We start from the raw sequence: 15,665 nt of genomic DNA on the forward strand, positions 1-15,665 counted from the left end.
ATATTTCAGTTTATTATTTGCCTGCACTTTTAAAAGAAGTTAAACATCCCCCTTAAAAAAGATATGCTTCTACTGTAAACACATAAACAAAATGAACTGGATGGGATTTTGGCCTTGTTTTGCCAGAAAAAAAAAAAATGAAACATTTCTATTGTATATCAGCCTAAAGCCTGTGTGCCTGTGCAGTCACATATCCACTAGGCATTATCTGCACACCTCCGCTTTTGGAGATGAGGAAATGCCTCTCGTAGCTACAATGACTTTCCTGGTACTGTACGGTCCATGTCTGACTGAGGTCTGGGATCACGCGCTGGAGCTGCAGGTCATTAGAGCAAGTGGCAGCCAGAGCTGGCTTGTAAGAGTGAGAGAACAGGCGAGCTTCAGCTGAGGAAAACATCCTTCAGGAATGATGGAAAAAAAGGAAAAAGAAAGAGGAGAAACAAACATATTGATAGATGCTTTCTTTGTTTTCTGTGACTTGTCAGATACGAAGAAAATAGTATTTTTTTTTCCCAGCAGTATGTTTCTCTCACTTGAGGACTTTGCTTACTTGGAGAACTGTCTACTAATTTTAAATCTGAGGCGGCATGTAGAAGTCTTACAAAGTGTACTGAAGGCTGGATTATGTAGGCTGGAGACAGCTGTTTTTAAAACTTCTAACTGAAATTTAGTAAAGAATGATGAGTGCTTAATTCCAGCTCACAAGGTCTGAACAGCATTATTTGATTTAAAGATAATGAAGATATTCAGCATAACTACTCAGGAGTGGAAAAAAATAAACACTTGTCACGTGATAGAGACAAATTTGTATTTACATTTGACTACAAAAGACTTCAAAATCAACATTGCTGTCATATCCATACAAATAATTCAGCAATCCAATGTTTTCCTGAGATCTGGATTTTCACCATTCAGCTGCAATGGGAAAATTGAACTTTTGGTGACATTTCTGTGGATTTTACCCATGTTTTCCCAAAGGACTGCATCATCTCTAAGGAGGAATGGTCCACTGATATTTGCCCTCTTCATTTAAAAAAAATAATTAAATAGTAGGACTAGGACAGACTTCAAATTTGGGTAGGACATTTTAAGAATTTAGGAATATTTTTTCTTTGGTGCTGATGCTACTTGAGACATCAAGTCCGCTGACTAGGTGCATTTTGCACACAGATAAATGATGATCCCTCCCCAAGATTGGAATAAAAGACACTGAAGGCAAAGGAAGGTCCCTGTTGTAAGGCTCGTTGCAGAGGATGGCTTTCATTTTCTTTGCCACATTACTGTGCTTTCCTGGTGCTGTCTGCAAAGGGACAGACAGGTACCGACCGTGTCTGCTCAGCTGTTTCTCCACCAGAGCTCCAATAGGCGATTTAGCAAATCATCGACCCCAGCCACTTTACTCAGATAATCATACCATATCTTTATGGGCTCTGCAGGCTGTCAGCTTGCAATGAAGAGAAATAGTCATAGGAGGAGGGGATGGAGACATTTGTCTGCCATCCAGACTAACTCAGCTCCCAAGCAGAAGAAGCAGCCAGCCATAATGACGGCTTCACCATCCCCACGCCTGGGTTCGTCTGGTTTGAAATCCAGCTTCCTCCAGCCCACTTGGGTGGGAGCCCTGCGCTTGAAAGCGCACAAGAGACGAACGTTAAGTGTATCTCTACTGAGTTAAAGGAATATATCTGATATTTGAGGGAGTTCTCTTGGAGTAGTTCTCATTGTGTTTTTCTGAGTTCATTCAGAGAGAAATTCTCTCTGAATCGGCTTCTATTGGACAATGCAGATCACAAGTAGTCATGTGCAGGTGCAGTGAAAGACCTACCTTTAGTTAACTCACCTTTGATAACGTGCTGGTCTCCTCTGGGTTGCAGGTCAATCAGATGCAGCACAAGGACGATACACAATAAGCTTAAACCTTATTGCTAGGAAATCTTGCAAGTATCTTGCTCATCTCAGAAACAGGAAGAAATGAGAATCCCACAGAGAAACAAGAGGAGCTGTTCATCCTAGAAGTATTAGAGATATTGCTAGTTTTGCAGCATTGAATATGAAATCGATTTATGTTGTTCTGCAGTGTTGATCCATATCAACAAAAAGACAGAACGAGCTTGTAATTTCTGGCTCCATTTTGCCCCAGGAATCGTTTTGAATAGGTAGGGGGTATTTTTCTTATCCTGCTCTAATGATTTTCTACTGATGACCAAATGTAGAAGTTCACTTCAGTGGCTGGAAGCATGAGTCATTCAGCCCAGACATTACAGAGTTACTAGAAAGCTTTTAATTATAAAATTAGTCCTTTATAAAAAACGGAGTCTATGAACCTGCTAATTGTGAGAGAAGGACAATTCTGCACTGACCTTTTGAAAATTAAATATGCAGCTGTATTAAAATCAAATGTTTCATGAAAATACATTTAATTTGGATTATGGGTATTCATTTTTTTTCAGCAGAAAATGGGAATGAAACAACATATTTTATTCACATTTCATTTTGACATTTTGTGTATTTCAGATTAAAAAAAAAAAATTCCCTCTTTGAAAATGAAAACCATCACAGATCAAAATAGCAAATCCCAGAGATTCTTGGATTTTATGTTTACACTCTTCTCAACTTTCTGACTGTTTCCCAAGATTCCCCAGTTTTCCAAAATGTCAGAAGCACCTTTTCAGGGAGACAATAGCATTGTCATCTTTACCCTTAGCTCCTGTAACCCTGGAGGGCACTCCAACGCCACAGGCTCTTTCCTGCTGTTCTACAAAACATGCTCAAAGTTTATTCCTCACCCACTGGGATTCAGGATGGTCTGTCTGATCTTTCTTGGGCGCTTCCATTGTAGACATAGCTAAATAATGATGCCAACCAGAAACCATACTGCACTTAACATCTCTATCATCTACAGGCAATCGTTTACTGAGGGTTAGTGACTGCCATAAAATAGAATTAAAAGACTGTTTTCTACCTGCTTCTGAAACAGGAATAAAGTAAGCAGATGCATCACTGTCTGGAATAACTAACAAACAGTCATCTTAAGCTGTTCTCTCTTTCCTTCTCTTTTATATTGCATTTATGAATTATGTTGTTTGCATTTGTAATTATGGGACTGAACAGATGGTGGAAGGCTTATTTCAGAATAATGTGTTTATTAAAATAACCTACCCTGGTCTGCCAAGTGATTGTTAACTGTAATCCCAATTTGATATTGAAGAGAGTTATTTATTCTTTCTCTGTAAGTCCATCTGAAAGAAATGGAGCTTTGAGAAATGGACACTATATAGAGTGTGAAGCTACAATAGTGGTGCTGCATATATTCCAGATGGGAAACCACTGAAGAATTTTGCAGCTGTGAGAGAAAGAAAAATGCAGGGAAAGATAAATAGTCAACCAACACAATTTTCAAATCTAAGAAAACTTTCAATTCTTTATTCAATTTGGAAGCTCAGTTCCACTTAAAACGTGGCTCCAGCCAGCTTCTACCTATGTGCAAACTCTTTCTACAGTATACCATCTTAGGTAGTTGAGTTCAATAATGGTAGATTCCATTATTAAAAATGGGACTCTCTGCTCAAGCAAAACATAAATCTTCACAGTTTATCACATCTTACATAGTAACATCTTGTCTTCCTCTAGTCCCAACAAAAACTAGTTCCTCTAGTTTACTGGGTGGTTCTGCAAATAACAAGAGGTTTCATGATGTAACTGGGAGCAATCATCAACTATTTGCCTTCCTTTTTGGAAATCTTATTGTACCAGCTTCACTTTACCAGCTTCATCATCTTGCAAGGCATGTGATGGATCTGGAGACAATTCTTTGCACTTCAACTCCTTTGCACTATTTTATTTCTGAGAGCTCCTGCCCCACTATTTTCACATCAAACTTCAGGATCTGGTCTGAACACAGATGAAATCAGAGACACAGTGTCAAGGTTTCTTTGTTGAGATTGAAGGAGTCTCTATTTCTCCAGTTCTGGCCATTATCCAGGTTCTAATTCCTGGCCCTTGCATCTCCTTGTGCATATGTCCTACCGAGGCTACCTCAAGAAGCCACTTGTGGCAGATCTTCACTCACTGGGCAGCCTGAGGGCTGCACTGCTGGTGGGCTGCTCAGAAACATAGTTTACAGCTTTCCTATGGCTGACAGCTTTGCTCTTCTGCACCAAAGCAATTGGCATCACTTTTACCCCACAGCTATGGCACAACCATGGGGTCATCAGAACCTTGCAGGCAAAACTCAGAGGAAATAGTGCAGAATGAGATGCAAAGGTGCAAGACTCCTGTCTGCCTGTCTGAGCCCACTGGGAGCAGAACCAAAGGTGGGAGGAATGGGAGAGCAGTGGAAAAGTTGATTGTGTTCACTAAGAATAACCAGAAATAATTGGGTTTTCTGGGTTGCCTCTGCAACCATTGTCACAACCTTCGAAGATGCAAATTGGCTATACAAAAGCTGTTACTGAGAAGTTTTCTGGGGTCCTGGAGGGAGTTTCTAGTTGCATATGAAGGAAGAGATGTATTTTGAAATGTTTCATTTGGAGTGCTGATAATCAACAACTGGAAAAATGAGAAAATTAGAGAGACGGGCCAGTGAGTGCTCATTCACACAAAATTGCCGGTATCACAGTGGTTAAATCAGTCACCTTGATAAAAGGCAGAAAAAGGCCTTGAACATGAATTGGAGTCTGTTGTTTTGGTTTTTTTTTATTAATTCTTTTCTGACTCATGAGAATTTTCAGACTTGTTAGAGATCAAAAATGGAGAAAATATTTGAAACTGTGAAAACTTTTGGAGAATGGGAAAAGCATTTTCTGTACCACTGTGATTTTAGCCTGAAAGTTATTATTTTTGAGCAAGTAAGTCTTTGTAATTGCATGTTTCTCAAATGCTCTGACCTCCCTTAAACATCCACTCCAACCTATTAAATCTCCTAGTGGTAAACTAAATCCTCCTGTACATTTTTTCAGGGCATGCGTTGTCTTCAAAAGGAGCTTGACAGAGCTCAGCGCAAGAGATTCCTGCTTTAGTTTGGACTACAGTGTGCTACTGGCAGGAAAACATGAGTTGATGTAGACTTTTCAGAGTTTTGGTTTTGTTGAAATTTAATACTTGGTTTAATTTGAAATCTTACTTGGAACGCAAGAAGTTGACCAAAGAAAAAAAAAAAGTTAAAATAAAACCATTAACCAAATTCGCAAAACCAACAACAAATTGCAGTGCCTTTAAATGAAAAATTTCACTTGTCATTTTTACAGAATGCTTCCTTTTTAATTTTTTTTTTAAAAAAGACAAATAGAAAATGGCACAAACTCAGGAAAACTTTCAGTGCCACAAAACCTGCAGATTTATTTCTTTTCTTATCATTTCAAATTTTTAAGAATGTCACAGTTAAAACTTGTTCCTTGCCTGACTCTGCCATGCCCGAGTTCTCTCCATCAGTCCAGTAGGGAGTCACTAATGAACCACTGGCAACAAACCCCAAATCCCAGTACAGGGATGTCGGAGGAGCACAGTTTCATTTCAGTTAGGGGTAATTTTCCTGAACTGTGTGAGTGTGGGGTCATTAGGAGACTCTCACAGGCTAGCACATCTGCAAGGTCACTGCTGCAGCCAGTGGTAGAATATATTACAGGCTTCAAACAATTTAATGTGAACAGCTAAGAACAGCACTTATTTCAAAGAATTTGATACAAGGTTTTTATCTTCTATTCTTGCATTACCAGGGGATATTTAGAAACTCCAGCAGTAAGCATTCCGCATTTATAATATAAAGAGTAGCAAAAAGATTTGCAAATACGATGAAACATGGTGCTTCTCAGCTTTTTGTATAGTTCATGTCTAAACTTCCCAGCAGCCATTTGTGTACCCAGCTGAGACTGGCAGTACCAGTAACAGACATTTATGCTATAAATGCACCCATCCACCTACTTCTGCAGTAACATCGACCTCTCAGTGTCTGAATGTGTGTGTAAAATCTCTTCGCTACCTGGTGACAATGTGTCCTTCATTTTCCGGGCAGAGGGGGAGTGGGTTTAGGTGGCAAAAGTCCCTGGGAGCGGAGACTTAACAGCTCCCGGTATCCCCCCGCAAAAAAGTGAACCCTTCTCAACCCAGTCCAGGGACAGCTGAAAAACCTCACCTCAGTCTCCAGTGATTGTCAAGACAACAGCAACCACCTTCTGCCGGTTCAAAAATGGAAGCAATTAATAATGTGAACAGGTGTATTGGGAAAGGATTGCTAAAGAGAGAGCAAAGACAGCTGCGTACCTACAGCGGGCTTAGGATGGCTGCGGTTTCCTCCATTAATCTGCCTTCAGCCCAGCTTTGCCATGCTTGGAGAGTTGTGGGCATTTATTTTACTCATTTTTTTCTTTATTCATTATTCATTATTATGACCCTCTGGGTAGAATTATTTCTCCTGCCAGGGTTAAATGGACAGAGGCTGCTGAGGGAACACTAAGCCCAGTGTTTGTTCAGAGGCTTTGGAAAGTGCAGGAGATGCTGCCACACAAGTGCTTTAGCCCATTAGTGATTCAGCTGTAGCTGGGAAAGGCTGCCTTTGCTCTCTTTGTCAGTTTGTTATTAATGAGCAGTATGTATTAATGTGATCCAGACCCTCGCAGAGTTGCTGTACCTGTGAGGGGCCCCTTGCCCTTCGCAGCAGCCACCAGGGCCAACTGCCTGCAGGCTGATGAACTGGAGTTTGCAGGGAGCTCAGGGAAGAAGGATGGACATGAGCGTTCAGAGCAAGGGCTATGGTTAAAAAACAGGGGAGTAATTCATGGGTAAACCAGCTGCAGAACTGCAAGCTGTGCTTCCCAGGCACTTCTGTTGGTGCAGAGGAGCCGTGGGTATGTGTAACCAGTGTAGGCAGCTTTACACAGATCCTGCAAGCATGAAGGTTTGGTAGGAGGTATTTCTGGGAAAGACCAGATACCTTCCAATTCCCGTCTGTTCCCTGCTGTCCAAAGGACCCCAGGCACTGTCTCCAGACAGAGGTTCCCTTCTGGAAACTGGACCGGTGGCTGTGAGCTCCGATAGAGAGATGGCACACACAGCATCAGGATATTGCCTCCCCTCCTCCTGGGTCATGCTCTGCCGAGGAAATGGATGCAGTTAGCTTTTGTGTTCAGAGCCAGGAACACTGCCCTGAAATTGCACTGCTTTCTGCTTTTCAGCAAAACAGGCATGATCCCAGGGGACAGAGCTGGATGCCAGGGGTTTGCTCATCAGGAGAGGACTAAGTAGGGACCTCAGGCTCTGTGAAAATGGTGACTGTTTTTCATGATGGTTGGGGAAGCTAAAGACCAGCAATTTTTTGGCTTTGCTTCCTTAATAAATTGTACAAGTTAGTGTGGGGGATAGCTCTGCAGGGAATGAAAGTGGGAAGATTACAAACAGCCACTGCATCCCCTTGGTGTTTTCTCCCCGGCTCTTGCCAAGTTCGCAGAATAATGCTGGAGATCCTTATTCTGGCTGTGGGCCTACAGAGGGTAAAACCACACAGGTCCCCTCTGCTGTGCTGAGAGCTAATCCAACCAGTTAATTAAAGAGTCCATTGGACTGTCAGAAACAGCAGGAGATGCAGAAGCAATTATCTCCAAATTGGTCATCATCACAATTAAAGTACTATTTGGCAAGTATGCGAATAGCCTGCAGCAGGGTCCCTTTATAGGTGGTAATGCCTTTTCATTATTGGGCTTTATTGCTGGGTGGTGGTGTTTATGATCTGAGTAAAGCTGTCAGGTGAAATGACAGTAACACTCACCCCCAGTTCTGGGAGGAGTCGAATGCAGAGAGCAGAGGCAGCCTGGGATGCTATTTGTAATTGAGCTTGGTAGCTTAACGTGCCAGTGTATACAAATCCCATCAAAGGAACTCATTATAGGCAGGAAAGCTGAGCAACTAATTTGCTGCAGATAATTTCTTTAATGCATTTAAACCTTTTACATTTTTTTCCTGCTTCACATATTATGGCTTCCTCAGATGTATTCATTACTCAAACCTACTTGATGAATTTCTCTTGAAACATTCAGCCCATGCATGCAGGGTCCGAGTGTTGTTTTCTTCTTGCAGTCTGTAAGATAAATCCCACAGTGCTTGGCTTCTCAGCTGGGTGACAGCTGAGGCACATTAGGCATGTGTTCCTATAGGTGAGGCAAAAATGAGTTTCAGGTGCAACTGTGCTTTCTCTGTGAAACTTGCTTCCCATAGATACTGATGCCTGAAAAATTAACTATTGAAGAGCAGATCAGTTAAGACATGGTGCTGTGAAAAAAGTCAGGGCTGTTACAGTCCTGTCTTTTATCCAACACTAAATTGGTGCCCTGTAACTGGCAGGTAGCTTTGAACTTTCATTTGAAGGGAAAAACTACAGTATGTGAAAACAATCCTGGTACCACAAAAGCCCGCCGGTGGAGGACTCCTTTAACAGGTTCCTGGAGATGCTGGTAAGATTTTAGGAATGATGTGCCAGTACCAGAGCAAGCCATCACCCCTGCAGCGCAGCTTTTGCACCCTGCATACGAATGCTCTTTCCTCCTCTCCTACCAGTCCTCTTTCCCCACAGGGTAAACAGCTGGAAGTGTTGAGCTAACTGCCAGAGGCTTCAGACAGATACTCTGTGCCACAAGAGATCCTGGGACACCTTAATGACTTCTCTTTAGCTTAATGCATCTTTGTAACAAACGGCATCACCTGCTAAATTGCTGATCTTGCACAACTGTTTTCTGACTCCTGCAGAAGAAGAAGAAAGGTTTGGCTCTTTGGATATCCTGTATGAAGTCAGCTTTCAGTGCCTGTCTGTTGTGCTTCTGAGCAAGTCCTGAGTTGCTCTGAACTGTGTCTGCCTTGTTCACAGAGTGGGGGTTCTCCTGGCTCTCATCTTCTGTATCGCCATTTGTAGCAGAGACTTTGCCATGCTAGAGGTCTCTTTGGTGGATTGCCTCACACAATGTGATGTCTGACTTGGTATATAAAATTAAAATCACGTTATGACTTGTATGCTTCATGGTCATCTAATTGGAGTGTCTGTTCAGTGTTAGAAGTAAAATGTCTTTTCCTGTTTCTTACATCAAGTCTGTATCTTGTTGGTAGAACTAGCACATCTTTTGAAATTTATGATCATTATTTAAAGTGATGGAGTACCAAGGGAGTATGTTTGATGGATATATCTGCACATACAGTGACCTATATTACAGCAATCAAGCCTGACCATCTTGAAAACCAGCATCTAGCACATTAGAACGTAAACTTCTCCAGGAATACTCACCAGGGCAAATTCAGACAGGCAGTACAGTTTATACCCTGGCTTTTTTTGAGTTTTTGAGTCCATGGCTGATCTACTGGAACTAACAGATACATCATTTGTAGGATATTCAGATCATCTACTTCAGACATTTCAGTGGCATTGTAAGCACCTTAATTAGGAACCTAAGTCCCAAGCATACTCAATGGAGAAAGAGATGCATCCAGGTTAATAATGCCAAGTAAATTGATGTCAGAATATCAGGTTTTGAATATGTAGACAACGAGTAGTTCCTGACCTTTTTTCTAATGATTATTCAAGCAAATCCTAAGGCTGACAGTACTTCTTTTCCCTCTGCTAACAGCAGAAGAACTGATATATTCTTCTATTTTCTTAGGCTTTTTTTAATCTTTATTGGGGTGTGGATATTTCAGGTATGTCTTGGATGTTTGTTACTAAGAGAAATAATATGTCTACGTCTCTAAACACTCAGGAGAGGAAAGTCTTAACAGAGACCTGACTTCCCCGATATGCATTTAGACTAGGGAAAATTGTATTTTTACAGTTATTTTTGCAGCTTGCTGCTTCTGGACCTACTCAAAGGATGGTGTGGTTCAGCTTTAGTTTAAATGAAAGGGACTGCCAAGGGAAGATAGCTGGCTTGCTCTGTACCCCTCAGGGGGTTTGCAAGCAAGATTAGATGCGAAATTCTAAAAGATGTGCTAAAATGGTTTTACTCCAGTTAGCCAACATTTTTGCTATCACCTCAGATCTGCTTATTCCTGCTAAGCATTGCACACCACTTAGGGAAAAGAGCTGCATGTCATTAGCAAACTAAATCAACAGTTCTTTTCAGAAAGCCATGTTGAGGTGGGCAGCAGGAAATGGGCTGATAGATGAGGCACAGGGTAAGAGATAATGTGGAATTTCTTACAGCTGAATTCTGCTTTTCCATATTTGGCCAGAAGTCTGGAAAAATATCAGAAAGGTATATACATGACATGAGACCTCCAAAGGACATCAGACCTGAAGAGCACTGGTTTGATAAGACATACTAGGATTGGCACTAAACCCAACTTTGCAATAGACAGAGACTACTTTCTTTTGTAAGTAGAAATGCCCTGAAATGTTGGTCTTGGTTTCATCTTAAACAGCATTCACTTCCCAAGCTAGTCTCAAATGATTCTTTAAATGCTTACATTGACTACATTAACTGAAGTGCTTTCAGCTTAGTCCACCCACAGATGATTAGTGTTTCTTAGTTCTTTGGTCTGGTTTCCTCATTACCAGCTGCACCTTAGATACATGAAAACCAACAGGTTCTTAGTTTTGAGGGATTACCTTGACTGCATCAAACTGAAGATTTGGTTTCCTGCCATGGAGCAAAGTAGGGACTCACATTTGCTTAATTTGGGATCTGGATATTTGGAAGATGTACTTTTGGGTTTTCAAGAACTCATTTTACATAAGCTTGTCCTTTTAACTAGCACTAAGAAATCTTTCTTTATTTTTCCACTCCCAGGTACACTGTTTTACATAATGGGCATCATCAGGAACATGAGAAGCTTCCCATCCACAATGACCCTGAATCCCAAGAGTCCTGTTTCTAGTCACAGTCCTAGAAGAGGAATGGGCGAGCTGAAGGAACAGATTCCTTTTAGGATACCCAAAGGATTTACAGACAGCAGAACTTCATGAAAACTCATTCGTCTGCATTGTCATGGTGCCTCCTGCACTGACGTCACAGGAACGTCCAGCTGCATGTGTGTAGATTGATGGGGGCATGGGAAGATCATGAGCAGAACGGCTGACGAGACTTTCCTGTAGCTGCAAGGACAGCTGGACTATATGACTGCATCAGAGCCTTACTCCAGGAGTGAGCTGTTTTCTGTCAATGTAAGGAAACAACACAGATACAAACCACCCAGTGCAGCTGCCATCTGTGTCCAAGCCAGCTCTCTGTCCTGTCATATCATGATCTTAAAGATTACAAGTTCTGGCTAAAGCCCTAACATGATGTGAGACTAAATGCCTGCTTTATCTGCGCACGATCCTGCCCACCGGTAACCAAATGCTGTCAGGGGAGAAACAGCACTATGTTTTCTTTAGCAAAACAAGAGGAACTCTTTGTCCTTTGATTATAGTTACTGGTGAAAGGTCAGCATGAGCTGCTGATTCACCCTGCCCTGCAGAGCTTTCTTAGTAAATGCTTTTATTGTGTTTCCTGGCCAAGTTCATTGGTAGAAGATTCATAAGGTGTATATAGTGCCTGACAAGCTGGAGTAGGACTTACAGAGACATTTCACTGCTAACAGAAGGCCCTCCAAGCGCTACTTCAATCCAGCCCAATTGCAAAAGACAGTGGCCATCCTCTGCCATTTAGAGGCCAATGGATAGGCTGTGGCCCTCAAACCCCAGGCAAGCTGCCAGTGCTGTCCTCATCTGAGCAAACTTTGGGCATTCTTAACAAGAAGAAAGGTTGGCCAAGAGACAGAGTCAGTCTGTAATACATCACTAAGTGCCATCTTGAAAAATACACCATCTGAAAAACTTTTCTAGCTACATTAGGAAGACGGACTTCTACTCACATTTTCCATCTTTATTTTTCTATTTGTTTCTGTTCTCTTCCAGTTGAGGCAAGAAGTTTCAAGACTTTCAAATATCAGCATATGCACATCTCTGTTTACAAAGATCTCAGTCCTTAGCTGCTTCCTGCATGTAGATGTTGCTATGTTCCTTGTGAGCTGCTTCCACCTTTGCATGGAAAGGGTAGGCAAGGCTGTAGACTTCGCAACTTTGGGAAAATGATTTCCATGCAGTGGGAAATATGCAGGATCAAGACTACAAGCCTCTACCCTTTTTAGATGAAGATCTAACCCAGAGATGCCTAGAAAATAAAATTGTACTTTGTTATATTGTGTAATCATGTACAGATATTTTTAATGTAAAAAGAAAAGGTGACATTATTTATTATTTTTTATCAGGAACGTGTTTTTTTCATTAAAAGCTTCTAGACCCAGGAGCTTAACATTATATGTATTATTATTTGTAATATTTCTGTTGCTATGTGACAGGTATTTACTGCAAACAAACAAATCCTACTTGGAACAAACAAAAATGTTGCTCAGTAGGAAAAAAAAAATTGTGCATGATAAGGACAACTGGCTTCCTTACCATGATGTCTGACTTCTTTAAATACTTCTTCCACATAAAAGGCACTGATAAAGCTTCACATCATTTTCCTTTAGGATTCAAAAGGACACTGGGCAGAAACAGCCCTAATTAGAAGAAGCCAGACACTTACCAATGTAGAAAATTGACAGCAGTTAGAAAGAGACAAGCTATTGGTATTTGTGGTGACAGGTGCTGATGGGAAGAACATGAGCTATTTGAAAAGAAAGGGTGAGACAGTTTGAGCCACTTCCTGGTTCATCATTAAGAACAGTTTGGCAGTGACCTGTTTTTACAGGGTTGTTTCCAAAAGAACTCATTATCAGTTCAACTCTATTGTTAACACCAAAACAGAGCAGTGGGTGAAAAAAATAGGCCATTATTGAAAGTTTGGAAAAAAATCCATCCAGGGCTGCTTCGGTCCTCTGATCTACCCCTCTGTGGAACTGCTCACATGGGGTTTTGTCTGGATTTGGGTATGCAAGACTGCACAACAGGTTGTTTTGGTTTCATCTAAAGTATCAAATTTCTTAAAGAAATCCCAGAAGAGCTTTTCTCTGTCCCCATTAAAAGGCATCAAAACATTGGTGTGAAATTTCTCAGTGATACGGAACCAGCAGCATGGGGGTGCTATAGTGATGGTGTTCTTTGTTTCTGCTGTTGTCCTTGAAGTGTTGTTTTCTCCTATATTTTTATGTGTTTTAGTAATATATCTCTTCCTAATTTAAAATTAACTTCTCAACACTGAATTTTTACTCATGGGCAATGTTCGGAAGGCTCTATCAATGGGATCCATAGCTCACTAGCCAAAATGGTCAACAGCTCTGATTGGAAAAAAGGCTGTAATTCCAAACACCGTATTTGAATGAAGTACCAAACATGAAATGTCCATGTTCTGTGACATCTCTGGCTAATTGCTCGTTGGACTCAGTAAACCTGTCATGAACCACCTGGCAGCTCCTGCTTATTAAGTCAATAATCTTAGCAATGCTTCTGTGAACCCAGCAAATGTCATTGTCCATCATCAATAACGTTAGAATCTCTACGGAAAAGAAGCTGTCTCATGGAAAGGACCCGTACTTTATTTCCTTTGCTGAAGGTAGCTGTTCCTGTAGCCTCTGAATTCATCTTCCCCTTGACCATTTTGGCTAGTGGTGTCAGAGTCTTTGCCTGTGCTGAATAACGTGTAATGCATTGGCTGTTTCTAAAAATAAAAAAATCCTCTATGTACATTGCAGTCAACTCCAGCTCATGCTCATTTCTCGTACTGTTTTCACTCAAAACATAAGATGCTACCAAGTAATACTTTCCACCTGCCTTGCAATATACTCAAACAGCTGTAACAGCAAGGGAGAATCTGGCCCGATTGCTTTGAAAATACTGATGAGCTCTTGGGTTGTAATACAAGTTCCTAATGTTTATCTACCAAAACAATCCTGCCTCCTGCACCAAGTTTTCATGCACCAGCTCTTTCTCCCCACACTTTTACTTAGATTGTTACTGAGCCCTCTTTCTCCCTTACCTGTGCCGTGTCCACCTCATCTGTCACTATTGACACTGAGAGATGTCACTGCTATGGGCATCACACTCAAGACAGGCATTTGCAAATGGGGAGTCGGATATAATTTTGTGTGGCTCTACTTCTCTGAGTTTCCCCGTGAATCTGACTGGAAAAGGATGCTCCTTCCTTCCTTCCTTTCCATCTCTTTCCCACCATCTCTCACAGATTCACTCTAATAATCATATATTTATTTCTTCACATAAATGTATTAGCACTCATCAGCAAATTATCACACCACCACATTTATGGCCTGGGAACACTTTACATTTTTTTGAATGCAGTAAGCCTCAGAAATGTTAAGCATGATGCCTGCTGTAGCTGTTTTCTTGGATTACAACTGATGACACTTTTCCTCGCCAGAGGTAACGTGCTAGCAGAACAGCTAGCTAATAAGAAATTGGCTGTCTGGGCCTCTGCTAAACTGTCTTCAGGAGGCTGATCTGTCAACACAGTTGTATTTCCATATTTCTGTATTCTTCTAGGCTCCAGAAGCATTTCGGAGATCTTGCATGACATTTGATAGCAGGGCATGTGCCCAGCCAAGCAAATCCAAAGGTGCATTGAGATTACTTATGCTGAAAGAGGGAAGCAGAGTAACAGGCTGACTACTTCTAGAGGCAGACTGAAAACCTAGCCTAACACTAAAACTGTGGGCCATCTGACTAAGTGGGCCCTAGCCAGTGTCAGGGTGTACAACACTATGAGGTGAGCCATCCTTTCTGCTGAGGAGCTTTCCATGTCTCTGGTACTCAGTTTACTCAGATAGAAACTAAGTCACAGTCATGCTGCAAAGTAAAATTTGGAGATGTAATAAACACGTCACCAATAGGAAGCTGTGTTCACAAAACAGAAGCTCCAAGGAAGAGCGCAGAAGAGGCCATACACTTTAATTAGCTGATGATCAAGACTATCTGGAGGGATGTGAAGCAGTAACTAGATGATACATGCTCTGTAAATGTCAGTGCTTGAGGCAGTCAGCAGCTGTGTTGCTTAGTGAGATGTATGGAGATATGGCTGCAGCCCAAGTGTACTGGCAGGTCATGCTCATAAACACCATGCAGACAGATGAATCCTTATGGGGAAATGTCCCTTCCACATTTATCCTTCACAGTTCTTTCAACACTGAATATATTTTCAGGTTTTAGTCTTGGAGAGGGCAATGAAAAAAACAAGGAGAAACAGTATCTCAGCAGAACAATTAGAAAAATGCATTCAATAAATTCAAAAAACCCCTTTCATTTAGTTCAGAAATGTAATACATCACCTGCTCCTACTGCAGGATCCGATGCCTGTCTAAGCACAGTAAGAAATGAAAACATTTACCACAGTGGCTTAAAAATGAAGGCGATAGCTTCCGTTTGTATTACACCGCAGTACATTGCCTTTGTGCCTGCACTCCAGTTGCGGTGTATTAGCCGACCTGAGAAAGGTCTCACAGTGGAAACAGAGAGACTGACAGTGTTGGAGCTGAGGGGTATTTGTAGAGATGCGTGGGAAACCCTTCCTCGCTTCTCACCCACACTGTGCCTGACTCCAACATGCATTTTCCACATTCAGCTTGCTTGAAGGATAAAATTCCCCCCCGATCTCCACATAGAAGTGTATGCTTCAAAGAGAGGCCACGCACATAGTATGCACATGCAGAGGACTTGAGAGGAAAAAAACAAACTTGGCACACCGAAAACCTCTTTCTCA

At 41.5% G+C, this 15,665-nt stretch overlaps 1 protein-coding gene across 1 annotated transcript in view; it reads left to right on the forward strand.

The window, feature by feature from the left end:
• Positions 1 to 10,848, forward strand: part of HTR4 (5-hydroxytryptamine receptor 4) — a 117,519-nt gene extending 106,671 nt beyond the window's left edge. The window contains exon 6 of the mRNA XM_075715634.1: positions 10,761 to 10,848. Within this exon, the coding sequence (XP_075571749.1) occupies positions 10,761 to 10,848 (88 nt within the window). The remainder of the gene's footprint in view (positions 1 to 10,760) is intronic.
• Positions 10,849 to 15,665: the final 4,817 nt, after the last annotated feature.

Source organism: Pelecanus crispus, chromosome 8 (genome assembly GCF_030463565.1).
Source record: "Pelecanus crispus isolate bPelCri1 chromosome 8, bPelCri1.pri, whole genome shotgun sequence".
Lineage (NCBI taxonomy): Eukaryota > Metazoa > Chordata > Aves > Pelecaniformes > Pelecanidae > Pelecanus > Pelecanus crispus.